At 37.8% G+C, this 27,920-nt stretch overlaps 1 protein-coding gene across 1 annotated transcript in view; it reads left to right on the forward strand.

The window, feature by feature from the left end:
* The window catches only part of EPHA3 (EPH receptor A3), a 218,011-nt gene that overhangs the window by 48,140 nt on the left and 141,951 nt on the right, over positions 1-27,920 (forward strand). Inside the window, exon 2 of the mRNA XM_086628600.1 lies at positions 15,782-16,442. Within this exon, the coding sequence (XP_086484726.1) occupies positions 15,848-16,442 (595 nt within the window). The 5' untranslated portion in view covers positions 15,782-15,847. The remainder of the gene's footprint in view (positions 1-15,781; positions 16,443-27,920) is intronic.

A 27,920-nucleotide genomic window follows, 5' to 3' on the forward strand; every position in this document is an offset into this window, starting at 1 on the left:
TTGCTCGTCAAGAGTCTTTGGTTAAAGTCCTGGTTGAGTTACTTCTGTTTATTTATCTCATGTTAAATTAAGCATGAGTTGCTCTTTCATCCCTAGCTTGACATATGAAAAGTAATTGTTTAATAATGTTTCAGAGCTTTGAGAAATTAAGAGCAACTTAGCCAGATGTTGAGAAGATACTGGACTATCTCCAGAATTCCCAGTCCAATTACTTTCTTCTCGTTGAACTGAAGTGAATTTGTCTTTAGAAAATATGAAATGTCAAGCTATGAGTCCCTGTATTAAACATATTTTTCAATTAAAATAACTATGGAAATATGTGAATAGAACTAACTTTTCCTAATTGCATGGTAAGAAAATTAATTTACATAGAATTACAGTAAAAATATAATAATTATCATTACTTTTTTGACCCAGCAGTTGACAAAAAAATAACAACCTCTTTAGAGGTATTTTTAACTTAGCCTTTTAAGCATAATGACTCTTCTCTGATTTCAACATGTGCTTAATTTTCAAGACCCTGTGTTATAGTTAGACTTAAAAAGTAAGAGCTGTACTATTTTTATTTATTGTTTTTGCAATACTTTCCAAGCAAAGGATTGGAGGAAACAATGCTATACTTTTCAGATTCAGCTCATAACTAGTTCTGAATTATTCCCATTAAAGAGAAGAAATTATGGCAGAGACGGGATTTCTGATGTTGTTTCCTCTAAGAAAAGAGTGTGTGTGTTGCCTTCTACAGGAATAAAAAGGCAATCCTATGAGGAAAAATGTTTGGTTTTATTGATGACTTACAGGAAGATCATAATATTAAGTTAACAGCAGAGCTGCTGATTGACTTTTATTAACCTTTTATCACAGGTTCAATTAGTTGATTCTGAGCTGGTGTAGGGAGGAGGAGACCATGTTAGTCCTTACATGAGACTGTGTACCAGACCGAAAGCCATTCTGTGTGGGTAAGGGATGCTGGTTCAGAATACGAGCCCTCCTCAGTGCCTGAATAAAGAGATTGAAAGAGGAAGCTCTTAGTGTACAGCTAAATGTAGGCTGTGGTCATTGCTACAGCTAAAATGTGGCAGGTGTGTAAGAGGGGTAAGTCGGGACACTGGTTGAAGATTTGTATGAAAGGGAGCATCTAGGCAATGGGTTGTCATAGCTGCTTACATCAGCTGAGTTGAAGCTGAGGCTGAAGAAGTGACGATTGATGACAATGTGTGCCTGGTTCACCTTTTTCTGCTGGTAGTCGTGGTAGCGTGCTTTGTAGTTTAAATAACTATACTGAAGGATGCAGTTTTCTATGAAAGTGTGAAATGATGAATGAAAGGAACAACTCCTCAAGTTGTTATTAAGAAATGATGCTGAAGATGGGAGCATGAAGATGTGTGAGTGTGGAATGCTGCTTACCTGAGGAATATATAAAAAGAGCATTGCCATATGAACTAAGTAAAACCAAAACAACCCAAATACCTCTAAACGATGGTAATTTCACTGAGCAGCCTTTTATGGAATTGACTGCGAGCTCTACCTGTCATGGAAGTTGTTTGAGTTTTCAAATTAAATGGTTCTCTCATATGAAATTATGAAGCATTAACTACGCTTCACTCACAGAAGTTAAACTTTCCCATTTCTAGATTAGTTCTCCATCTAGGTGCCAGGGAACTGAAGATGATTTCGAGGGAATCCAGGACTCACGGAAGAGAGTCACAGTACTTGCCTTTCATTGTCTGCTGTGCAGGATTACATACATCCAGTGGTGTGATCTTAAAGGCAGTTATTATGTTGGAAGCCACAGATCCTGAAACTTTCATCAGAATCTGTGAAGCTGCTTGCAAAAAGGAACCCAATTCTTTGGATTTACTGGCCCTCTTTGAGTTGGAGGGAAGACTACTACATTGAGCAGTAATCTGCTGCACTGTTACTTTGGGAACAACATAGTGGCCTTGCCAACATCAGGTATGCCAGAAAGCTGGAAATAGGGATGCAAATCTTAGAGCATATTCATAGGGCAGCTCTGTTGTATTTGCATTCTCAGGTGCATTGTACTCACCTTCCACTTAACATGGAATTAATCTGCTTGTGAGAGGTAAAGTTATCCTGCACACGCATGGAAGAATTGCTCATGGGAATAAGTACCACTTCTGGACCGGCTGGTACTGTCTGACTGTTTTCTGGAGTGATCCAGCACTTTCTATGAAAAGAATGATGAACTGCCCCCCACCTCAGAAACTTGTGCTGTGTCCTGTCTTTCTACCTCAGCATGCTGTCCTTGCCAATTTATCTGTTTTCATGGTCCACGGAAAACACTGGTTGAATGCTATGTTGGTCTCGGAGCAGCTGGCATAACAATGCCCACTATTTTTTCCTATTCAGTTTTGCGCTTGGAAAAGAAGCAAATATCGTTTGGATTAAAGAAAAAAGCTATGTAAAATTTACACAGAACTCTGCATCCATCTTCAGTTTAATCATCTAAGAACAGATCAGATTTTCTGTTGGGAAGTATGTATTTGTGTTACTTGTCCTTGTGCAGTAGTACTGCCAATTATATTTATTAGCCCTAAATATTAAACAGCTGGCAGGATTCCACTGTATATAAATAAGACATTTGAGACCTGGAAGAATGCCATTTCTAATGCAGCCAGCTGGTGCTTTTTACAGTTACATTCGGCACAACACTACTGAATTTCACTGTACATTCAGTGTTGTGTTAATGACAGTAGGAGAACATGGAGTGGTTTGGGATTTCTGTAGGAAATGCCATTGTGTAGAAATACATTGTTTCGAAAGGCCGACTGTACGATGGAAATGCTATATTATGCACCTGTTTTGTGCATTTTGATGTAAATACTTTTGTGTTTGTGTTTTGCTGGCAAACAGAAAGTAACAAACTGCAGAGGCTTTTCAAATGTGAATTTTTAAGTGTTCCTGTGGCACAAATGCTTTTCACTGTCTCTACTGCAGTGATATTTTCCTATGTAAGTAATGGTTTCATGCGTAAAAATTCCCGCTTGCTGCTGCTTCTGAAACTATTTGCTAATGGTTTCTTTTTTTTATGAAGGCATGATCAACTCTTTGTTAGAGTCCAAGTAATAACCAAAATAGCAACAAATATATCTCTCCACTATTAATCTGTTCCTATTCTACATATTGGAAAATTGAGGCATAAATGTGGACAAGAGGTATCTTCAGATTTACCTAACTAGCAAATAGTTTGGAGAAGATCTGACTTCTTTCCGTTCTTGGAGGATTATTCCATGATCATTTTTTTGTAAAGGTTTGCCATCAGTACTTCTCTGGCTACATCCAGAGGTAGTCCTTTGGGTGAATCAGAGCATAGTACTGGAGGGCCCGATGCTTTTTATTCATATTATTATTGAATATTAACAGGAGCTTATTGTTTCAAGCTATATAGCTGAAAGTGGTATGTCTAACGTGAAGTGTGAAATCATCTCTAATTGTATTACTGAAGACACAGTTTTTTACCAGACTGCCATGTTCACAACCTTGGGTGAGTTTCATCTTGGATAAAATTCTGCTTGCTGAAGTACCCATTGCACTAAACAGCTGCTTATTTCCATCTCTGAAACAGCTACAGTTAAAGGCTGAGTCTTACCTGGTTTGTACAGTGCTTATAGATGAAAGGTGCTTTTGTGTGAGCAGTAGTTCAGTACGGATTTCAACCATGAGGACTGTCGTGTTGAAAACTTCCCAGAAAATCTGCTTAACCTGTGAGATAAATAAGCCTGAAACCTGTTTCTCAAGGAGACATGCAGCCTAGAGAAAAAGTAAGCTGAAATGCTTTGCTCGTCCAAGCTCTGAATGGGCATTTGAATGCTGGATTCAGATGTCTGTTAGAAAGTCAGATGTTTTCCTCATTGTAGTGACCTTTTTACCTCACTGTGATTTAGAGGATTTTTGCTTGCAGAAGGGTGAGAATCAGCTGTCCTTACAAGTTTGATGATGAGGTACTCAGCTGTCTAGCAATTAGAGATGGGGAAAAAAAGATGGCTTTACATATCTGCCTGCAGTTTGATTTAATTATTAGTCTAGTATTCCCATGAAAAGGTGTGTACTCTTGCATTCTCAAATATTGAGTGTGCTTAGTACCTATAACACAGTTGCACTTATTTTTTTAACCCTATTTATTATAATATTTATGTTCTTTTACCTCCCAGATCAAGGTTCTTGAAAAACTAAGAGGCATTACTGGATCCAGCACTTTTGGTGTTTTTGTTTTAAGAGGAAGAGGGTCAAGATTTATGTTAAATTATGTATGTATTTGTTATGCCTTGGTGAAATGGGATTTATTTACTTTGAAAGATATTCAGATCACTGTGTCAATATATATTGTGATGTAGGTAGCAGCTGTACTAGGTAGAGGGAGGAGGTTCTTGTCCTTTCCTCCTTCTTCCATGTCTGGTCTTATTTTTCTGACCAGACTATGATTCTCTGGTCACATCATGGGACACAGTTTCTCTCCGGTCCCTTGTCATGTGCCAGGAATCACATGTTCTTGTGGGGAGGATAAGGGTTGGCTTGCTTTTCTTAAAAAAAAAAAAAAAAAAAAAAAAAAGTGAGAGAGAATTATTTTTCTAGAATTTTCCATTAGATCTAGTTGTTTCGGATAATTTGGGGTAAATTTGGAGCTATGTATTATATAGCAAAATGGTGTATCTCAGTTTTTATTGGCCAAATTTAATATCTGGGTACTCTTAGTGAGTTTCTCATTTACGTGAACTCTTACCAGAGAAAAAAAATTAAGATTTTTGTCTTGGTTGTAATTCTGAAACTGTTTTGCTTAGTTGTGAAGAAAACCCAACTTTTAGGCTGAGGCTGTGAGCAAAGACTCCTGAATACAATGATACAGCATCAGGTGTGTTTTGTCTGCTCCCACAAATGTAAAAATAACTGAACAGAGAGGGAGAAGAACACAGTGGTAGTACGAGGTGGATCTTAGCCTGAATATTGTTTGTAATTTTATACCAATATATCCTCCTTTTAACCTTACATTCTCTCTAATATGCTTATTTTCTGTCACAATAGAGATTTTTCATTTAATAGTTATGACTGGTTGTTGTAAAAGCATAGACTAGTAAAACAGCATTAGGAGAAAGTGGCCAAAGAATTAGGACCAAAGTCTCTGTCTTAGAAGGGTTTATGCGATGGTAATGATAATTTCACTGTGTGTGTAACTTAATTGGAAAACGCTCTTGCAGTGTAACTTCCTCTTCTTTCATTTGCAACTTATAAAAAACTAAAAATAAAAACTAGGGGAACACCCAGTACTAGCACGTAATTTCATTGACAAATGAAAGCCAAATGTAGAAGAAAATTTCCATGGTGCTTCCTGAATTTCTTAAACTCCTAAATCGGATCGTTTTCTGTCCTCTGATCTCAGCTGACTGGTATTTATGGGCCTTGCATCAGCGTCTTTGGCAATGTTATGACTAAAGTGTTTTCATATTGATGAGCGGGTCTGGAATGCATTCTTCTATGATACAGTCATTACAGGATTTTTGTTCATAGCAAGCTTTCAGAGCTCTTGCATCCTGTTACTATTTTGTTAAACTTTTCTATGGTATGTAGGAAGGTTCTACTTTTCATTTAGATTTAAATTATTTTGTTCCTAGTCTCAAGCTGTCCTAAAACTTGTGCTAATTTTTGTGAACTGTTTCATTCTCTCACTCCTCCTCAAAATTTTGGCTGTTGTTTATAGAAATCTCTCCTTGAATACGTTTTTATTTCCAAGTAACTGAAAGAATTCTTTTTCTCTGTGTATTGGCTATGAAGTTGAGTCAGATACATTAGAATCATGTTCAACATATGTGAAAGTTTGATTCTCTTACTGATCTGAATTTGTACGAATTTAACGTTACAGTAAGAAAGTCAACGCAAGATCTAAGTACTACAACAAAGGAGACATCAAAGTTATTAATCTTGTCTTAAATCCTGCAACCTGGTTCTCAAATGTGTGCTGCAGCGTGATGGAAATGTTTTAAATATTGGACAGTGTGTAATAGAAAAAGAAAATGTTAGACTGAAATCTATGTGTATATATATGTTTGTGATATAAATCCTTATTATCGTACTGAAAGATTTTTAGGTAAAATTCTCTTATGCAAAGTTCTTTTTTTAAAAAAAAAAACAAAACAAATTTTATTTAGATAAGTGGTGAATATTCTCATGCCTGAGGCTTTCAATCTTGGCCTGTTATGTTGCTATGGTAGAAAGAATGTCAGATGTTTCCTAGTTAACATGAATTATATTGTCAGTTCAAGTGACAAGCACAAACTTGTCAGAAAATGGCTTGTAGATCTTTTGGCTTCTTTTATAAAGATACAAATGTCTGTGATGGTGATTGTCTCTTTTGTTGTGGTTTCCTTCTGCTGAGTGTTGTTTCTTCAGTTTTTAGTCCTTTCTGAAAGTCTTGCTTATCACAAGGCAGCTTTCTTAGGAGATGGGATTTTATTTCAACGTTTCAACTTAGGCTATGCTCATGCTTTTGTTAAAGTTAATGGCAAATGTCCCTTGAGAGCGAGATCAAGGATTCTTAGGCAAGTGTCAGATGTACACCAAAAAGTAAATGAAAGTTTTATATCAGTGAAGATTAATTTCCCACACTTGAGATAAACAGTAGAGAGCATTTTGTAACCCTGAAGGATGCTTGACTATTACAGCAACAAATACACAAAACAATTTCGTGTAATATCAGCTTGACAAGATGTCTTTGGAGCTGAATTTCTTTCATTAGAATGTTTGTTGGTAGCACTGCCATTTTCCAAAATAAGAAAATTAAGTTAATTTTTATGCATTTCTGGCACAAAGAAATATAATTCTGGAAAAAATGTGGGTGGAAAAAAAGTCAAATATCACTGTTTTATGTCAATCTCTTATTTCCAATGGAATGAACTTTTCACAAGGAATGTCTACTTTATGCTTGGACTCAGGACTTCTGCTGAACTGCCAGCTGTAATTTTTTTCCTTTTGTTTAAAAAATTATTAATCTCATATAAAATTGCTCACTAATTCTAAAGGGTATTAGTATAATATAGAGTAATATCTCAAATGCCCGATGATCAATGATCTCAGTATTGATAGGCATTGAACGTGTATTATGCAGTTTTGGAATATTTAAGCATTTTCAAAGTGCTGCATGAAACCTTCATATGCCTAACTTTAAGCTCATAATAGAATATTTCGACCATTTTGCTTTTCTGTTTGCAAACAGAGATTTTAGTGGTTTTTTTTTCCTATTTAAACCTAAATAGCAATGCATAGTGTCTGCACTGATCTTAGCAGTTTTAAATACTATGCTTGGCCTGTATGTGAAGCCATTGCCTTCTTTTTAGCATAATCTCTGGAGAAAATGAAAACTATACAGACGTGTGCACTTAAGTGTGTGCATATACAAGGGAAAGGAAGATCCCACTTAGTAGTTTTTGAACTCAGAGGTGAATTTTAACAGTTTCGCAGAGGAGCAGAGGTCTCCAGAGGCTTAAATCCCTACAAGATTTATGAAAATAAGCAACAGGAGGAGACGAGGAGGGAGAGAGGCAGAGACAGCTTTAGAGCTCACCTTTCATTAGACATCAGAGTCCACGTTGGTGACCAGGTGTGAGACACAGGGTTATAGGAAGCTAGGCTTCATGAATTCTGTTGCTCATGGCCTGGCTTGTTTGTTTGCCTCTTTTTATTGTAATTGCCTAGCAACCAATGGAGGGGAAAAAAAAATATTATTAGCCAGTTGGTATTCTGTCTGCGAAATGTTGAAAAGTTGCATGCACTGACTATCTGAAATGTGAGATTCCTATCATAATGACCTTTTTGTTTGGGAAGGGAATTGCTTGAATAAATAGCAGAAGGCAGAAAATGTGCGTACATGGGAATGCATACCTTTCTGTCATTGCTCAGCAAGGCATAATAAAGGTGATTTTTTATTTTTTTTTTCCCCCTCTGGCTGAAAAACTGTACTGAATACTAAGAGCCCATAGATGGGAGCAGGATCAGTTTTCAGTAGTAGAACAAAAAGTGTTTTTCAGGTGGAATTTGAATGGTGGTTCTGTAGAGGCTTATGTGAACACCTCACAGATAGTGAAAAGCAATTACACTGACCGAAAAAAAGTAATAACTTTTTTAAATTAGTTTAGAAATAAGCAATTATTTGACTGCTCTGCCCAGCAGGAGTGGGACATCCTAGCACATGAAGATGTTTTTCTGAGGTTTCGAAGTCATTTCACTCAGTTAATATTTTTCTTCCGATTTCTCAGCACTGTATTCCCAGTCTGTGTTCTGTCATGCACAGTGGTTATGGTGCCTATTGTATTGTCCATCTAGCCACTATTAGAATTATTAATTTATGTTAAAGAACAGTTGGACATTACCTGAAATGATGCTTGTACCAAATCATACCAAATACATCATCATACCAAATTTCTTAAAGGAAAATAAAACTGTAAATAAATATTGTTAGACTGTTACCTGAGATTCCCTGAGACTCCATTGACAATTAGCTCTCTGGGTTCCACAGGGTCCTTGAAAAATTATCAAACTCCGGTTTTAGTAGTAGTTTTATAGATTAGGAGTTTTATAGCAATGGGACAGTGAAATATAAAATGTGGTTTATTGGAATCCTGCAGTTGCATATGTGTTTTAAATCACAAAATGGCCTTCAATTTCTTAACCTAAACTTAACTTATAAAAAATTTTTGATATAAAGGATAAAAAGGCACAAAAACTGAAGTACACCACAGGAATGATGAAAGAATTGATGAGATCACTCATGTCCTGGATTCCCACACTGAGGGGGAACTTTTTAGTGAGACTGCTATGGCTTCCTAGGAAGTGGCCTACATTTATTTCTGTACATTCCCTTTTGAAAAAGAAACAAAGCCAGAAGTCCAGCACACTCTCCTAGATCTGTTCCGTCCCAAGTTTGTCAGTCAGTATGACCGGGGAATATGAGATAGAGCCTCTCCCTGGGGATCTCAGAGATTTTTCTATACCACTGAAAACACTCTCTTGTTTCCTGCCATTAGCAGTATCTAAAGATTTTAAAAATGAAAAGCAAACAAAAGGAACACTTTCCAAAAGCCACATTACATGCTGAGGAGGGAGTGGTGCTATGGCACTTCTTCTGGACATATTTCAAAAGTGTTGAAGATGCCTGAAGACATTAGAGTAATGTGATCTAAGTACTGTGGAATAATGTGAATTGAGAAACGGTGGTTACACCTCTGCTTCATCTCTCTTGACAATAGGAACAAATCCAGTACCCAGCTGGACCACTCATACCACAGCCTCAGATTTCTGGCTCCCCCATCATGCTGTCATAAAATCCCTGACACAATTTTATAAATCTTTTTTTTGTAAAAAAAAAAATATTTGGGTTTATCATCCCTATTAGACTGCTTGGAAGATAGTCCTGGCACTTCATTCTTCCAGTATTTAGAACGTGGCTATTAATTTCCAGTCTAACCATGGCCAGGACTGATCAATATCCTTTAGTTCTGTAGCTGCACGGTACTGAAAGAAAGAAATGCCAACTGGGACACCTTTGAAGTGTAATGCCCCACGGACCAGAGTTGCCCAAGTAATTGCATGTAACTGAGGTGAGAATTACGTTTGAGTCCCACCAGTGTCTGATTTACATGGCCTGTGCCCAAATTTTCTGCAATATTTCTCTGCTGTCACTGCTGTGTAGTCTGTCTGTCTGTCTCCTTGTGACAGCTTCTCCTTCATCTTTCCACTCATTCCTCTCAGACCTTCGGGTTTATCTTTTCCGTCTATCTGGAGGACAAAAACTAAATTGTTCTTATTTTCTCTTAGCAAAGCCTCAACAAGATGGAATTTCGTATGGGAAAATGTAGTATCCTCAGAAGTAGGTCTATTTTTTTTTTTAGTTCCAGGTGGGTTTCCATGGTAACTAAATTTGGGTGGTCATACTTTCTTGCTGGATGCTTTCTTGCCCCTTGCATTACATTCTTGTTCCTGAAGAAATAATAGTGGTTGCATGATGTACTGTTTAGGAGAGCTGATTTAATAGAAATTAGCCCCCCACCCCATGCTGTTTTTTCCGTGGGATGGGAATAGTTCTGGGAAGCTGAAAGTGGGAGGAAGGGAAGCTAAGACTGCAGCAGACTGGACTCAATGTGTAAGGTGAAGAGCAGCGTGTCCCTTTCTACCATCTGGTTGCCCTGTATAGAGTAAATATGTGCCTTACATCTGAACTTTTCTTTCAGTGCATCTCGCATCTCTGTTGCATTATTTTCTTTGCCGTTCATTGTCTTATTTCCATTTTGGCTGAATTCCTCTTCATGACTTTTCAGGCTCCTATTATTTATTATAGCTACCTGCCTTTTGACCTGTTCAAGCCCTAGCTATCCAGCTTCCTGAATACTCAGAATGCTGTTCTTTGTTTCTGTACCCTAAGATACAAAGACTCATTTTTAATTACAACATAGTAATTCTGGACTCTTCTTTTAACTGATTGACTGCCCCACCTCCTGGCAGATCAGAATTTTCCTCATGTGTTTAAAATACCTTAGTTAGTTTGTGTTTCTAACTCTTTTTCTCATCTCTATGCATCTCTCTTGTTCTCTGCAGTAAGAGTGCCTTTTCTGTAACTTTTGTAAGGAATACCTATGTCTTCTATTATAAGGAGTATCTTAGTTTTTTTTACACTCTGCTTTCCTCTAAGATTTGAAAATAAACATTATCCCATACTTATTCCTGTTTATGTGTCTTTTCCTTTACTTTTTAACTCCTACCTTGTTGTTCTGTTATTCACAGAATCACAGAATGTTAGGGATTGGAAGGGACCTCAAAGGATCATCTAGTCCAATCCCCCTGATGGAGCAGGACCACCTAGATCAGATCACACAAGAGTGTGTCCACGGGTTTTGAACATCTCCAGAGAAGGAGACTCCACAACCTCTCTGGGCAGCCTGTTCCAGTGTTCTGTTACCCTTACTGGGAAGAAGTTCTTCCTCATGTTTAAGCACAACCTTCCAGCTTATATCCATTTCCCCTTGTCCTATCATTGGATGCCACTGAGAAGAGCCTGGCTCCATCCTCATGACAGTCACTCTTTACATATTTATAAACATTAATGAGGTCCCCCCTCAGTCTCCTCCAAGCTAAAATGACCCAGCTCCCTCAGCCCTTCCTCATAAGGGAGATGCTCCACTCCCTTAATCATCTTTGTGGCCCTGCGCTGGACTCTCTCAAGCAGTTCCTTGTCCTTGAACTGAGGGGCCCAGAACTGGACACAATATTGCAGATGCGGCCTCACCAGGGCAGAGTAGATGGGGAGGAGAACCTCCCTCGACCTACTAACCACACCCCTTCTAATACAGCCCAGGATGCCATTGGCCTTCTTGCAGCTGGCTGTTTGGGATTATAGGTCAAAATGATGCTGGTACAAAGCAAAAGTGCCCTGAGTGCGGTAATTCTGAATGGACTCTGTGGCACAGGAGGTTTGCTTCCTATTACCGCTTAGCCTCTGGATAGCCAGCGTGTTTTCATGACAATACCTCTCTATAAACCTGAAGTATACAGTCTCAACTGCTAAAAGTTTGCTTGCTTATTGATTTTTATCCTCTGTGTAACGAGAATAGATTTTCAGTGCTGAAAAGAAATGCTGTGAGAGGCATGTCTTGTTTGGGTACTCTGATACTTTGTTCTAAAGGCAGCAGAGCTCAAGTGCAGCGTAAGGGAGAAGTGATTCTGTACTTGAGAAAAGATACTTTCTTGAGAAAAGAGCATGAAATGCTAAAAACAGCATGACTTTGTGTTAAAGAGGATATACATAGTCTCCTCTTGGTCTGAAGTTGCCATGAGTTTAGCATTTTGAAGCAGTAAAACAACATGGAACTTTTTGATGATGTGTGTTCAGAACAGATTTGGGCTAAGAAGTCCTTATAAATGGTGCCTCAAAAGGTCTATGTTGTAGGATCCCCTGTGAATGTAATGTATAAGGATTTGCAGTGAAACATGGGTTGCCTTCATTTGAGCTCCTGAAATAAACAGAGGAACAATTGGCAATAGTGATTAAGTACGAAAGCATTCAATATTTTATTAACTAACATGCATTTTGTTCCATGTTTTTCTCATCTTAATTCTATGCCTGATATAAGAATCTGTCTCTCTCTCCTTTTATTTAAAGAAAGTTATTTTGTAGCTATTGTCACTTTACAGAGCAAGTTGAACACATGAATTACAGGTACAGAAATGAAGAGTAAACCAGCTACAAATATAGGTGTTTGAGAAACCTCACTTCATGGAAAAAAATCATGGATCATGGAAAGGAAATTGTCTTGATGTTCTTGATGATCTGTTTAGAATTAAGGTCTCTTGAGGATGGCAAAACGATAGCTTACTGGGAAGAGTTGCAATGGCTAAGCAATGCAAATGTACTGCTTGTTTTTTAGTTTGATCATAATAATTGTTGAAGTCACAAGTCTACTTGAGTCTGGTACGTGTTCTGATTTGGGTGCCCTTCCTGTAGATTCAGTGACTTATTTCTCCTTCACTCTTTCTAAAGCAACAGCTGCGATCTTCATAATTTTATAGCAGTTAAAATATTTTGATCCATTTAGCACCCAGTGTGAGACTTGTGCTTCTGTTCAACGGTGCTTCAGCATTGAATGATAGATTTGAAATTTTGTTGTTTGAGTGGACTAACGTGGACTACAATTGTTTCCAAGCAATTTGGTCTTCATTGCAAATTAGCGAAGTGATAATTGCACGTTGCAACTTCTATGTGAAGAACATAGTAGCATTGCTACCTTTATCGTGCAATTCATACATCTACATTCAACTGTCTGTGCAAGCATGTTGGATAAGAAACTTCTGAAAAGAAAAATTGCAATGAGACTTATTCAGAAAAATAACATCTGCTGTGGAGATGTTTTAAATTCTGCAAGTTCTTGGTTTTATTTCTATCTCCCACTGGACATGTGAAATATGTTGAACTGATTAGAAAGTATATGGAAAAGATAATAAGTAGATCACTTGTGAATCAATGTGAGCTGCTTTAAATGTCCATAAAATTATGTTTCATTGTGTAATTTTATATAGTTTTATTCAGTTATCATAACTGAATTTTTGTTTGTCCAGGTAAGACCTGTAGTTAAATAGGTACATCCAGCTTCATGGGAGACAATTATGTCATCCGAATGGCTTTTTGCAACAGGATTAGATTATTGGCTCAAGGGCTGTTTTTGTACCAGGACATCCATCAGAGGAGAGTCCTCTACTCAGTTTTGAGAACTTGGCAGAGGCTGGGAGCCAGGGTCCAGCTGCCTCTTATGCAGGCAAGAGCTCATCCTTGTATGATGGGCTGCCACGTGGTGCCCAGCTTGCAAGTGGCCATGAGCTGTAGCTTAGTAACTTTGACTCGGGAAGTCCCCGTACTGCTCGCTGTCTTTGGCCATGTAGCATTTTATGGCTTACTGCAGCGTTTCAGCTGCTGTATACACATCCGAGATTGTGTTTTTAACTCTGTTGAACTAGTCAGGAAGAGATAAAACTTGTGTATAGTCAGATCTGTAAAGTGAACTAAAATAAACTTTGTTTCAATTAAAGGAAGAGTATTTATACTGCTTTTATCTACTGGTTTAATAACATGGTTTAAAATCACATCTTTGGTGGTGCGTGGACAATTTCATTGTGCAGACCAGCTCTTAGTCATATCAAAACTTCCTTAAGTCAGTGTGCTGGGACTGAGAACTCTCAGATGTTACTCTGATGGGGCCATTTTTTTTTGTTTTGTTTTTCTTTCTTTGTATGTGTGTGTTTGTGTGCATGTGTTGTAAACCCAGGAAGCTGTAAAGACACACAACACTTCTGCACCTCAGTTTCTTTGCTGGTGTAGCAGGAATAGTACTTTCCTCTCCTGATGTTTGCTCTGCAGTAAAGTCCTGCAGCAAAAGATGCTTATGTAAAATTAATTGTTAGATGGAGATCTTAAATATATCATTCATGTGACTTGGTTTTTGAGGTGAGATGTTTTTCTTGGAGGAGGTCTTCGTGTCACTCCCCCCAAAATGGCAGTGATGTCTCACAGTATACTTAATTCTGTCTACTTTGCCCCTCCAGTTTTTGCACCATGCAGCAGCTCTGTTTGAAGCTCTGCTGCTCCCCAGCTGTGCTGCATCTGGGTGTGCAGGGCAGCATTTGTGTGTTTTGGGTGAGAGCGAAGCAGGGATTTCTGCAGCTGCTGTGCTACCGTATGCCCTGGTAGTATCGTGATTGTTATCGTGATGGGAGCTTACCTCCTTTGTTTGTGTAATTAACTTTGAAGCAGAGAAGTGAGGATGGTGAGGCTCAGGGGGATCTTACAGCATGTATAAATGCCTGATGTGCATGCAGGGTGTGGAGAATATGGAGCCAGACTCTTCTCCCTGGTGCCCAGTGAAAGGCCAAGAGGCAACGAATACAAATGGAAATACAGGAAATTCCATTTAAACATAAGGACCAATCTTTTTACTCTGGGTACAGGCACAAGCTGCCCAGAGAGGCTGTGAAGTCTCCATCCTTGGAGATATTCAAAAGCCTGACTGGACAGGATCCTGAGCAACCTGCTGTGGTTAACCCTGCATGAGCAGGGGTTTGGGCTAAAAGATCTTAAAGGGTTTCTTTCGACTTCAATTGACTTATGATTCTGTAACAGGTATTGTTCATTGTAATAAGAGTTTTAATTTCTGCATTTTAGTGGTAAGGCTCGTCATTTTGCATTGTAAGACTTGGAATATAGAACAACTGCAGTTCTTATGTGGATAAAAGCTGAAGAAGAATGATGACTTCACAAAAACAAACCAAATGGTCCTAGTCATCCATTCAGGGAGAAAGTGAAGAAAGATGCATCTTAAGTCGCTTAGTTGTGTATGGTAAATGACTAACAGTAAATATTTACTTCAAGTACCACTGTAGGATTTATTTTTTCCTGTGGTTGGTAAATATTATTCTCTGTTAAGTGTAACTTCGGAAATCAGGTGGGACTGGTACCCGAGTAATTCACCAACAGGAAACCCCTTCCTTCCCTGCCTAGGTCAATTAAGTTTGTCAGCTGATAACTGATGTGAAAACAAATGGTGACTATGTATTCTTTAAAAACGGTTTTAGCGTCATAGCCTATATAGTCCACAGAAGAATTAAGTAACCAAGGTGCTTACGGTAAGTTAATGGTAATTTTTTATAACCTTGGAAACTGGGCTAAGCTTGACTGCTTGTCTAGAAGACATATATCCCCCCAAAAATCGATTGTCATGCCTTGAATAAGTTTAAAACTGTAATATTTTATTATGACTGTATGGAATTTCAGAGGGAGCCATTGGCTTCGGTTTGGTAAGATTTTAAATCTTGGTAAATCTTTGAAATACAACTTGACTCCAACAGTGAAAATGCGATGTTGTCCTAATGAACCTCTTCTGTTTGAGGTGAGTGTGGTTGTAGTAAAGACTTGTTGAGATCAGGATCTAAAGGACAGCACTGTGTATGGTTTAAGAAATAACAAGTTTTTAATAATGCAAAACAGCTGTAGCATCTCTTTCATGCTGCCTTGAAATAGGTAGGTAAAAACTGACTTCTTAATAGTGAATTCTGTGTTCTTTTAAGATGTTTATATATTTTAATAGGAAAAAAATAAGTGCAAGTTTGACTAGACTTTTTCCAAGCAAAGTGATTTTTGCTTTTTCACAGCTTTTGTCACGGAATGTGATATTGATATAATCATTAATCTTAAAATATTTCCTTTTTTCTTTTTTCTTTCTCTGTTTTTCCCTAGTGGGAAGAGATTAGTGGTGTTGATGAACATTATACTCCAATCAGAACTTACCAAGTGTGCAATGTTATGGATCACAGTCAAAACAATTGGCTGCGAACAAACTGGATTCCCCGCAATTCAGCGCAGAAGATATATGTGGAGCTCAAGTTTACCTTGAGGGACTGTAATAGTATCCCTCTAGTTCTAGGCACTTGCAAAGAGACCTTCAATCTGTATTATATGGAATCTGATGATGACCATTCCGTGAAGTTCAGAGAGCATCAGTTTACAAAGATCGACACCATTGCGGCTGATGAGAGCTTCACCCAGATGGATCTTGGGGACCGAATTCTCAAGCTGAACACAGAAGTCCGCGAGGTGGGGCCTGTCAGCAGGAAAGGCTTTTACTTGGCTTTTCAAGACGTAGGTGCGTGTGTTGCCTTAGTGTCGGTGCGAGTGTACTTCAAAAAGTGCCCCTTCACTGTCAAGAACCTCGCCATGTTTCCAGATACGGTACCCATGGACTCCCAGTCACTGGTGGAGGTGCGGGGTTCTTGTGTCAATCATTCCAAGGAGGAAGAGCCGCCCAAGATGTATTGCAGTACGGAAGGAGAATGGCTAGTGCCCATAGGGAAGTGCTTGTGTAATGCTGGCTATGAAGAAAGAGGCTTTGCGTGCCAAGGTAACAATGCGCTCCATGTTCCGAGTTCAGTTATTAACAGCGGTTTCGCTTTACGTCCCTACTATGTGTATTGGGTCTTTTTAATTTTCTCTGAATTCTAGAGAGAACTAAACTAGTTCCTGAAATTGCCATGAAAATGGGGTTTATTTAATCTATGGAAATAATGTAATTTGCTAAAAATGTTTGATAAGGGTCAGGAACTGATTTTTAGTTAATACAGCCTGTAGCAAATCTAGCCTTTCGTACCACTCTTGGACTTCATTTCAGTAGGTTATAGTTTTCTCAAATGCATTGTTTGTGTCAAAATATTTGAATTTTTTTGTGTGATTTTTTTTTTTTTTAACTTTGTGACTTGATGTATGATTTTTGCTACTGAGCTGTGTTGATTAATTGAGGTTGGTCAGAAAAAAACAGGTAGCATTGTTTCAAGTAACATAGTTCCTGAATGCAGATACATTTGGAAAATTAATATTTGAACTTCAAAATTGCATTTTCATGAATAATCGTGTATTTAACTCAAAATAATTTTCTCCAAACTTTAGTTTCTGCAAACTGTGGTTATGTGAATGCTCCTGAGAACAAGACTACACCAGGGATTTTGAGTTTTTCCAGAAATGATCTTTTAAGCGTTGGAGAAATGCATGTTATAGTTACCTAATTTTAATATCAGCCAAAATGATTGGTGATCTATGTTTTGCTTTTTATAAAAGTAAATTTTGAAGTTTTGTGCTAATTGAATCTTAAACCTCTTTTCACAGAGTGCCTTAGAGGGTGCTGGCTGTGACAAAGGATCTTCCATTAACTAAATAAGTAAAAGTTAAACAGTAATTTCTAGAAATACCCTGGATGGAAGGAGTAGTAGCTGGCATATTTACTGTGAGGTGTGTGTATGTGTGTATCCATAAGAACAGAATTTTTAAGTATTCTGAACCCGGCTGAGAGAGTGCCTATTCCTTTTTTATCTTTCCTGCCGCAATCTTTATGTCAAACAGATCAGTCCTGGGGAGCCCACCAAACCACAGCCAAGTAGTTGTGAAAACTGTAGCTCTTAATTAAGGTGACTTTTTCTCAGAAAATGCCAGGGAGATGTGAGAGGAAAGGGGTAAGAGTGTGTTTTATTTAGTTTTAAGTAGATTTTATATTGGTTTTGTCCTCGAAGTGAATAAACTGGGGAGCGGAGTCTTTTGGGTATGCTTTTCTGCAGCTAGATACTGATATTAAGAAAAACAAGTTAAAGTCTTCTCTTGAGAGCTGAATCCAGGAGAGGATATTCTGTTATTCAGAAATGCTTTATCTGGGGCCTCCTTAAGAATGCTTAAATGATAGTAATAATCTTTTAACCACTGTATATAATCTTGCTTACTCTAGAGCCTGTGTATTTGTAAATGGTTGAAAGGTATTGGTTTAGAATTTCAGTTACACATGAACACAAAAAGACAATCATTCCACAAAGTGTCAGGCTACAATTGAGCAAAAGTTGATCTAAATAAAGTAAAATAAAATAATAATTTTTTTTTTTTGGTTAAAAACAGGTTCCCAGGTGCTTGGGGTAGGCAAGGCTACTCCTACTAAGTTCTGCAGAGATTAGGAGTGAGTTCACACCCGTATATGAGTATATCATATGTAATTTGGAAGGCATAAAATCAGACCATAGGACTACTATCTTTTTTTTTTCTGTCTTTTTTTTCTCCAACCTTTTTTTTTTTTTTTTGACTATTTCACCGGCTGTTGATCAAGGGAGTGATATATGATGAAATCATTAACAATAGCGACACGTCCTTCTGGTTTGTTCTGATTTAACATATAACGTTGTACTAACTTTTATTGGAAGTCATATTTACCAATATTTTAAGTGCGGTGTGATTGAATTGAAGCAGCACTCTAAAAGCAGTCAGCAATTCAAAACCTCCCATTTGTTGACATTGGTAACTAAGCAGGAGCTGGAAAGCTTGGAAAAAGAGTTCAGTTTTGACCTCAGGCTCCAGGCTGCTCCTGCACCTTTCCTTGTCTTTGTCTTCTCTCATTATCTTGCTCCTTCTTTTACAGTATTGGGTTTTAAAGTGGGGTGGGTTTTTTTTGTGTATTTTTGTCAACAAAAAGGCAATAGAGTCAGGATTGTAGAGTCTGAAGAGGATCCAAAATGGTGTTACAAGCATGGGCTAGAATGAAGGCGTGCGTAATTTAGGAAAAGTTGAAGTTTGAAAGAGTAACAAGTCATAGAGATTGTTGTCTTCCTAGTAGCTGAAAACACTCAACAATTTAGTATCTGTCACTACTTGATCCTACATTCAGACTGTTTCCGATTTTGTTTGTTTCTGTAATGCTGTTTTCAGAAACAATGTCATTTTGCATTAGCAGGAGATTATCACTGATGATTAAAATGAAGGACCCTAATGGTATCTGATCAGCCTATTCAAATTTCATTCGGAATAGCCTTTCTTGGTACTTGGAAAAATATTAAGGCACAATCATGCTCCCACATAATACAATTTGTACCTTTTTCCACGACTGTTTTCCTTTCTCTGCTTAACCAGGAAAAGTCGACATAAGTCTCAAGCCATTTTTTGTTATTAGTGTACATGTATATATAAAAATATATGCTTTTATGACATATTTGTATCTAAACTCTGAAAAGTCAAGACTGGGCTATTGGCTTTTCTCAGCGTGTTGGTTCTTGTTGGAAAGATTATCGTTCTGTTCTGGGTCCTACTAGCTGATAGGCGTTTTACACCTACAGCAGTACGAAAGCTGCCTGTCAGTCAGTTAAAGAATCAGGACCAATTTTACCGTGACCATCCTTGTCCTCATTATTGTGTGTGTGTTGAGAAATGGTTTCTGAAAAGTGAATTGTATACCTCACCTTGAGGAATTCTGATCTTTGTGGTATGCTTTGGGTTAACAACTTAAGATTTAATACCTCTAGCAAAGACTTTTGCACCTGGTCAGTGTTTTGGATGGATTAGGTTTGTATAAGGTGAGGCAAGATATGTAGGGGAGCTGATGTGATTTGTCTATTTTTTTGACTCATTTGTATCTTTAGTCTCTGTAAGTTTTTATGGCAATGAATGTCATAGCTTGTCTTGTGTGGAAAATAGATCTTGCTGCGTTTAAGCCTTCTGTTTTAAGTCAGTTGGATGAGATTTTCCGCGTACTTGTAAATAAAATAATAAAAAATAACTACTCTCTTTTCACCTCTGTGTTAAGAGTTTTCAAGGTCTCCTTCACGTCTAGTATCTCATCTCTAATACTTATTTTCCCAACTCTCCCTCTCTACTAATGCCTTCTTATTTGGAGGACAAGCTAATTGCTGTATACCTGAACTCATCGTTTTTGACTGTCTGTGTGCATATTCCGAGTAAACAATGTGATTTTTATGAAAAGAGCAATGAGGCTTGCGTGTGCTGTTTAAACTGCAAGTACACTTATGCAGTGGCATGGTGTTTGGAACGGCCCAAAGATCAATAAAAGAAAAGGAGCATTCACATCACCTGCTCAGTGAGTGGTTTGTATGTGGGGAAGCTGGACTCAGTTTTTGTTTTGAACGGTACAGAGAGCAAATAGATCTCACAATGTGAATACTGGTTAGTTGGGAAATAGTATCAAAATGAATGAGAAAATGTAGGATAAATGTTAGAAAAAGTGTCTTTAGTTCTGTAATGATCTCGAAGTCTTCTCGGAGAAATGGTAGAAGCCTCGTTTCAGGAGCTGTTTTTTATAAATGAAGTAACTAGAAAGGAAATCCTGCACTAGCAGGCTTGGACTAATAAATCTCTTCCATCCTGAATGTGTCTATTCTGTTGTTGGTTTATTTCTTGCACTGCAGAAAGACTAGCTGACATGGAGAATGACATTTTTGGCTCTGATATACTTAATTAGCAAACATGAAGTGGGCAATTGTTGATCCATGTGGGAGTATGAGTGAGCTTGAATGTTCTTTTGAGTGCTTCTAACAGGTGACCCTTTAGACCAAAACCAAGCTTTGTGGCATGAGTTATCAAATAGAAAATTAAATTGGTGGACCTGAACAGGATGACACGAAAAGCACAGAATTACATTTTCTGTACGCTATCATTTCAAGGTATAGTTCTGAATTTTAGTTGCTGGAATTGAGTAAGTCTGAATTGTAAACTTCCTATGTAATATTATGTAATAAAATTTTAAGTTTTAACCATGACTGACACATTTTCTATTAAAAAAAGCCAGAACAAAAAAGAGAATGTAATCTAACAGTCCTTCCTTAGCTATTAATCAGGTGGACTGAATGGGAGAACAGGGAGTAAGGGGTAAAGGAGGGAGAGGTGAAGTTCACCCACCATGTCTGGTTATTGCAAAAATGACTTCACAAAATTTCCCCTAACACTAAATTATTCAATGCTTTAGGTTGTATAGTGAGCATATCCTAAATCATATTTCTCTCTCTGAGTTTATGGAGATATGAAAGGAATGCCATCTGTGGCTGCTAAATCTGAACCATCGCATACATTGCGTAATTCTTTTGGTAGAATGAATGCTGTACTTGAGATAAAAATATGTGAAACATCATTAATACTAAGGATGAAAAACATTTCTCTAGATTTTTTTTTTTTTGGCTAGGCTTTAAATAACCATTTTATCTCTGCATATGTAAATATACTTTTACTTGCTATATCAGTAGATAAAAGATAACTGTACATGTAAAGAGAAAAAGGTACTGTGAGGAGCTACTCAGCTTGGTGCAAGTGAAAACAGACGGAAGGCACACATGCTTGCAGCAACTGCAAAGACGATAACGTTTTCCCTTGGACATAGCCCAGTGGCTTGGATGTGTTGCTTACACTACAAAAGTTGTGTGGTTTTAACTCTTAGGCTCTGTATAGGAACAACTATGTTTAATAAAATGTAGGAACTGATCATGTGAAGATTGCATCACATAGTAACAAAACCATTAAAAGAGTATCCGTTAACATGAAATCTGAAAAAGCTAGGGATTCACATTTTTTGAAAGCAGAGGCTTCTGATGTTTTTTTTCCCTTCAGTTTGAAGTCTTTTTTGCTTTTAAAAATCAAAGCAAGAGATGCTTTCTAAAAGAGACTCTTAATCTTTCAAGCTAGTAAACTAAAATGACAGCAGCTATAAATTATGAATCACTTTATTTGTAAAATATTCATTGTTTTTATCCACTTTATATTCTATAAGTACATAAACAGAGCGCACATGAAGGATTTACCTTTCTGCTTAAAATTTATTTAACTCTTACGAAAGTTATGTCAGAGGTATCCAGATGATTTTTCACAGGGGAAGAATTATGTTGCCCTGAATACTTTGGAAAGATCACAGCCAACTTTTTATGTAACATTTTCTGACTGTTACAAATTTGGAAAACATTCTGCAGTTTGTACGTCGTAAGCAGTAGATATAAAATGCAGGTTTTTAAGGCAAAGTTTCTTGGGCACAATCTTATGATTTGTGCGCACATTTGTCACACATCATAAAGAAGCAAAAAATTAAAAAGAAAAGTTCTGAAATTACTAGAAAAGAGATTTTTTTTTCGATACGACACTATACAGATTCTCAAGTTAGAAAAGTGCTGTTTCAGTGCTTTTAATTACTTGAGAACTATCTTTACTAAATTTCTTGGAGATTGTGATAGAGATATTTAAACAAAATTATAAATATTCCTGTTCTTTTTTAATATTCACTGATTAGGAAACCTAGTGTTAGTGTTCTTTAAAAAATCTTACTAGTACACCTCTCTAAGTTGTTCAGTCCTGTGGTGTAAATGTATGGCATGATTAGATAATTCAGAATGGAATTTTTGTATTTGAAACTAGTTCAGAAATGGAAAGCTTTGCTCAGAAAATGAAATACTTGGGAAAGTGCTGATGACTCACAAAATGCAACTTGATACAATTGCGCTGTGCGTATGTGGAATCTGGATCTCTTACCAGGTAAGAGGTGATGCTTGTTATGCCACATTGTGCGTATTTTGGCAATTTCTTCCTTGTCCCCCTCACCTGCTTTTCACACAACAAAAAGTCACCCCCCCCCCCCACCAAAAAACCCAACAACCCTCCCCTGAAGTAGTGGAATATATTGGGTATTGATCCAGAGTCTCTGCAATTTAACAAGTACGTGTGAGGCATTTGCTTCCTCTTTTTAATATAGAAATTTTCACCTCAGTTCTCTGACACTTCAAGACCACTACTGTTGAATTTTTTTGTGCAGGATTTTACTGCAAATATCTTACGGATGTCTATCACGGAGAATCCTGAGGGATCTTGCTGGCATTTCCTTAACCTTTTCATTTTAATGGCTTTGCTTCTTTGGAGGCTTTCAAAAGATTAAGAACTAAATTAATAGTATCATCCCGAGCATGTTTTGCTTGTACTGTCTTTGGTGACTTTCAATACCAGCTTAGCTCGGAGTTGCCCAGAGATCGTATTGTGGGTGTGAATTCACTGAACGTGTGCTTCTTCCATCGGTCTCTCTGCCGCTTGCGTCTGCGTGTAGAGCTATTTGACAGTCTCTTATTAGTTCCAGAGTAGAACTTACAAAGGCTAACAAGGGTTTGCATTACAACTGACAGCTGGTGCTAGACTTTAATAGAGAGCAATTGTACTGAGAGCTGTAAGTTTTGATAACGTTCGACGAAAATGCTCTTAAAGTAAGAACCGTCTTGAAAGATGAATACAAGGCGACAAGACTCTTCTATGCGTCTGCCGCTTCTCAGCGTGAAGCACAAGATGTTGTCAAAACATGATGTTGGCAGACATTTAAATAACCTGTAATTGATATCAGGCTGTATTGAAACAGTCTGCAGGAGAAGGATCAGAATTGACTGTTTCTTTGGATTGCAAACCAGATAACAAGGACTGCGTTTCTAACGTCTCATTTTCTTTGTGTTTGAAATTGCGGTTTTATTCTCGATAGCGCAATAGGAACATAGTAACTCGAGCTTCACACAGCCTTTTTAAGGAGAGAAGATGAGAAGTTCATTTGCTTAGAATTTGTTTGTAGCCTCAGCTTTAAGTACCTGCCTGCCTCTGGTACCCTGACAATGGGTGTATCTGTTGTGCTAGGGCAGAAATAGAGCTAAACAACGACAAATCCTTCATAGGTCACGGAGGCCAACTATTTCACTGTCATGAATCTGTGGGTTCAGTGGCTGTCTACTGTAAGGTTAAAATTTGATGTGATAATTTAGAACAGCTGCTCTTTGACAGAAAGATTCACTTTCAACAAGGGAAGAAAAAGCCATATGGTAAAAGTTGACACTGTGCCAAGCCTGAATAACTGCAGAAGTGATACAGGACAGTTCTCTTCCACAACATGGTTGAAGTAACGCGTTTTTACTTGCCATTGCTATTTTCAGTCTGTATGCTTTTTTGAATCATACCTTATCTCATGATACTTCTTTTGTAGTTATATTTCATTATTTTCTTAAATTAATAGTGGCAATTAAGTGACAGGAAAAAGTTGTGGGCTTTGAAAATCCACAGTTTGCTCATAACCCTGTCCAGGCCACTCTTTGTGCTGTAAAAATATATCAAAGATTCATATAACAATTGCTTCAAAATTTTCAACCAAAATGACATGCGTTTTTAGGGGGGATGTCTGATATTTCAGTTCATACGCTTTTAGCAGAGTGTTTAAGAATTTGCTTAAGTCACACTGTCTTTAAATACATATTTAAATTCTGGTAAATTGAGGATGTGAACAGCATGAAACCTAATGAAAGGAGTCATTTACTGTGCTCAGCCTGAGCAGTAGCAGTCATTTTACATGTAGGAGTTAAGGTGGTCATCAAGAGTTCAAAATCCTAGGAAGAATTCATTTGTCCTCCAATTTGGAGGAACCATTTTTCACAACAATTAGTTCTAAGTAAAAAAAAACCAAACATAGACTTTCTTCTCTTTGATTTGGCAGAGATTTTTAGTAGAAGGAGGATAACAGAAGAAATTACTTGAAGTACCCAGCTCTTAGCTCGAAGAAATGCCACTAAACAAGTTACCAAAAGCCTTCCACCAACAGTGTACTTACCTCTAAGACTGCTTTTTTTTTTTTGTTCCCCTCTCTATAAGAATGGGGCACAAAATTGTTGTTTAAGGAAGAAAAAAATTGTCTTTCACTCTCTTAGAAAAAAAGAGAAAATCTCTAAGGTGATTATCATAAAGCAGTAAAATATGTTGAAATGGTCATCTGTTACCCAGCTGAAGTAAGAAAAGACATAAAGTTTGGCAAACATATTAAAGTCAAATATTAAACATGTTCTTTGATGTTTTGCAACTTTATACGGAGTTCACTCATACAGGATTTGACCTAACCTGAACAGTCCCTTAATCTCTGTAAGACGTAATTCTGAGATTTAGGTGTGCACATATAGAATTGTTTTATTTATACATGTATTCTGTAGCATTTTTTTTTTATGTCACATTAATAGTAGGAGGCTGTAGGATACAGTAAATAAGAATTGCTCCTTTGCTTTCCTAATGACTGGCATAATGTAGTCATTATTATTATGCAGAGAAATACAAGCAAATTATTCAATAGTCTGTAGTTCCAGTTTAACAGGGGCATCTCCAGCTGCTGTATGTAACATGCTGCTTTAGATTACAAAACAACTAGAATTCTCTGAAGGTCTAACAGAATTTTTTCCTTACTTTGGTAATGCAATCCTTATACTGAGATGACAGGTATGGGCAGTTATTTTAACATGCTGCTCTTCAAATCTGTTCTAGGAACTTCCAGGTTTTGCTCCCAGAAGAATAATATGGAAAACTAAAGCAGGGCTGAGGGATTGTGACTTGAAGTGAAGTCAAGGTGTATTAACCATGAACGTGAGATCACTGTTCCAGCTGTAAAACTGATGTTCATCCTGAAAGAGAAAAAAAAAAAAAAAAAAAGGAGTTGGGTAGGAAGCAGGGCATATTAGCAGAATAAGTTGTTCAGAAATCTCAGTTAACCAAGACTAATGAACTTTCTCTTTCATAAATTAATAGACCATTCATTAAGCTGCCATTTTTATACAGTGTGTAATGTGTCTGACTTGTTTGGCTGTGAAGATGAGGTGTCCAGAGCTTTCACCTCAAGGCCGTATGAATATGTATTTTTAACACAGGGAATGGAGTTAGAAAGGCATATAATTGCTTCTTGTGCACGATGTTTAATAAGCAATGAAGGTCTTGTTTCTCATACTGTGCAAGGGGATGGACTGGCAGTGAAGTTAACAGTAAAACGGGAAATCAGCTTCTGTATCTTTTCTCTACCCACACTAACCACAGCAGATGGTGAAAGAAAGCAAACTAAAGACATTTTTTTAAAAGGGTCAGAACAGGGAAGAGAACAGGAGGAGAGAGAAGACTGGAGGGAAAAGTTTACCACGGTAAGTAAAATATACCTATGTAATCATTTCACTGAAACCTAAATGCTGCAGTTAGTATTCTTTAAAAAAAAAATAAATTAACAAGTAAGATGCTCTCATGAGAAAGGGAAGGACATTGATTTGAGTTCAGACAGGAGTATGATTTAATGGCATCTTTAAAGAAAGATGAGTGTCTCCATGCTCGTTTGCTCTGTGCCTAGCTGCTAAAAAGATATTCAAGTTTCAGGGGGAAAAATGCGTGACTCTTTGAAGTCTACGTCTTGGTATATGGTAGGTCGTGCATGGAACTGGTCTGCACATAATGATAATAAAATTGTAATAATGAACGTGTTACACTGAGAGATTTAAAGCTGATGTGAACTACAGTAATGGGGACACATCTCCTGTGTTTCGGTGAGCACATCTAAATGACGTTGCTGTCTAGAAAAGATTTACTGTTTTCTCAAGGGCCTCCCCCTCAGAGGAAGGTGGTGTGTAAATGTTCTCTCTAATTCTCTTCTGGCCGGGAAGGTATTAAAAATGTTTCCTTGATGTTTCTTTACATTTCTGAGTTTTCAAGAGCTCTGAGTGTATACCTAGCGGTGTCTCAGAAATTATGGGAAGAATTTCTTAGCCAAAAGGCTGCATCTTGTCCTGAACTCAGTGGACTGTTTTTTTCCCTGGTACAGTGATTCAAAGAGCCCAGTGGACTTAGCCCTGCTCTGCAGACTTCTTAGCAGAGGGACATGAGATAAAGCGCTTGCTAGTGGTTGTGGATATATGTAGTTGCCCTTGTAAGTATGATTCAGAAGTGCAGTTTATCTTCCACATCCTTTGGGAAAAGCTGCTTCATGCCGTGTCCATGGGCAGGCAGCTGCTGTGGCCTGGGAGGAGACGGGGTGTGTGGAGTGGGGCTGTGGTGAGGAAGTCCTGAGCCTTCCCTGTCCCTGCCCTCTCCAGCGCTTGCTTACAGCAGTGACAAGGAGGACATTGGGTGATGAGTCTCTGATAGGGCTGGAGGGAGAGGACAGCAGAGGTTTTCAGGCTGAGTAGGAGTTAATCCTGGTTCGCCGCCATGCTGCAGCCATGCTACTGATCCCTTCTAATCCACAGCGAATCTGAAATGTGATTGTAATGCGGATCACGTTAGTTTTCACTCCATCGGATTTCTAGTTTTACTTCTGATTCACATCTGCAGTGTGATAACGACCTAACCTTTTAATTCCTAATCTCTTCCCCGAACAAGTAAACCCTACTGTTCCGTCCAGAAGTTAAATATTAGTCTTTTAATTGAAAAACACACAAAAACCTCCAAATGCTTTGGTAAAAGCAGGTGTTCAGGCACAAGTCTGTTTAGTATAGAGCTTGTTTAAACATGGATTAAGGGCTTCTTTGGAATGGAGTATATTGTTTTTCTGTGCAATAATTACTTTCCAGGGCCAGTATGTTTAAATTACTGTCTTAAAACCCAGGCATGCCATCTATCCTAAATTCTGTTATAATTAGGGATTACTTTATAGCCTGTCAGCTATCCATCTGTTGGGAAGCTTCCCTGTCTATCTTGCAATCATAGCAGTCAAGCTGTTACCTCACACTTCCATGTTAGCGTCAGATCCCCAGGTGTGCACCCCTAGATTACACATCCACCAGGTTGAAACAATCATTCAATCTACGGGTGTTTTCTTCTTTTTGTGTGGCAGGAAATATTCTATTACTTCTGAATGCAGTATAGTGCATTGCATCTATTATGTTGCGTTCATGAGTACATATGTGGTGGCGTAAGTTTCTCTATACTAGAGAAAGAAGTCTCAGGTTATAATTCTCTCAAAAAGATAGCAAATAAAAACATACTAGTTCAATAATTTCTTCATAAATTATTGTCTATTATTTTCATGATATGCTTTACGATTTCCACTATTTGGAAGGACTTTTTTCCACTGCAACTTTGTAGTTGGACTTTTGAGTTGTTGCATTTTTCATTTTCCTCTGAAGCATTGAATTGGCCACAGCTAGCAATCAGATGTAGCTTAAGGATACTGATCCTCTCCCAAGTTGACTTTTCTTGGGCTTTCTTGGATACCATGTTCTGCTCCTGCCTTCTACATTAATCTTTTTGCTGGGTTTGAGGGCAGGAAGGG

This window comes from Tauraco erythrolophus, chromosome 1 (genome assembly GCF_009769465.1).
Source record: "Tauraco erythrolophus isolate bTauEry1 chromosome 1, bTauEry1.pri, whole genome shotgun sequence".
Lineage (NCBI taxonomy): Eukaryota > Metazoa > Chordata > Aves > Musophagiformes > Musophagidae > Tauraco > Tauraco erythrolophus.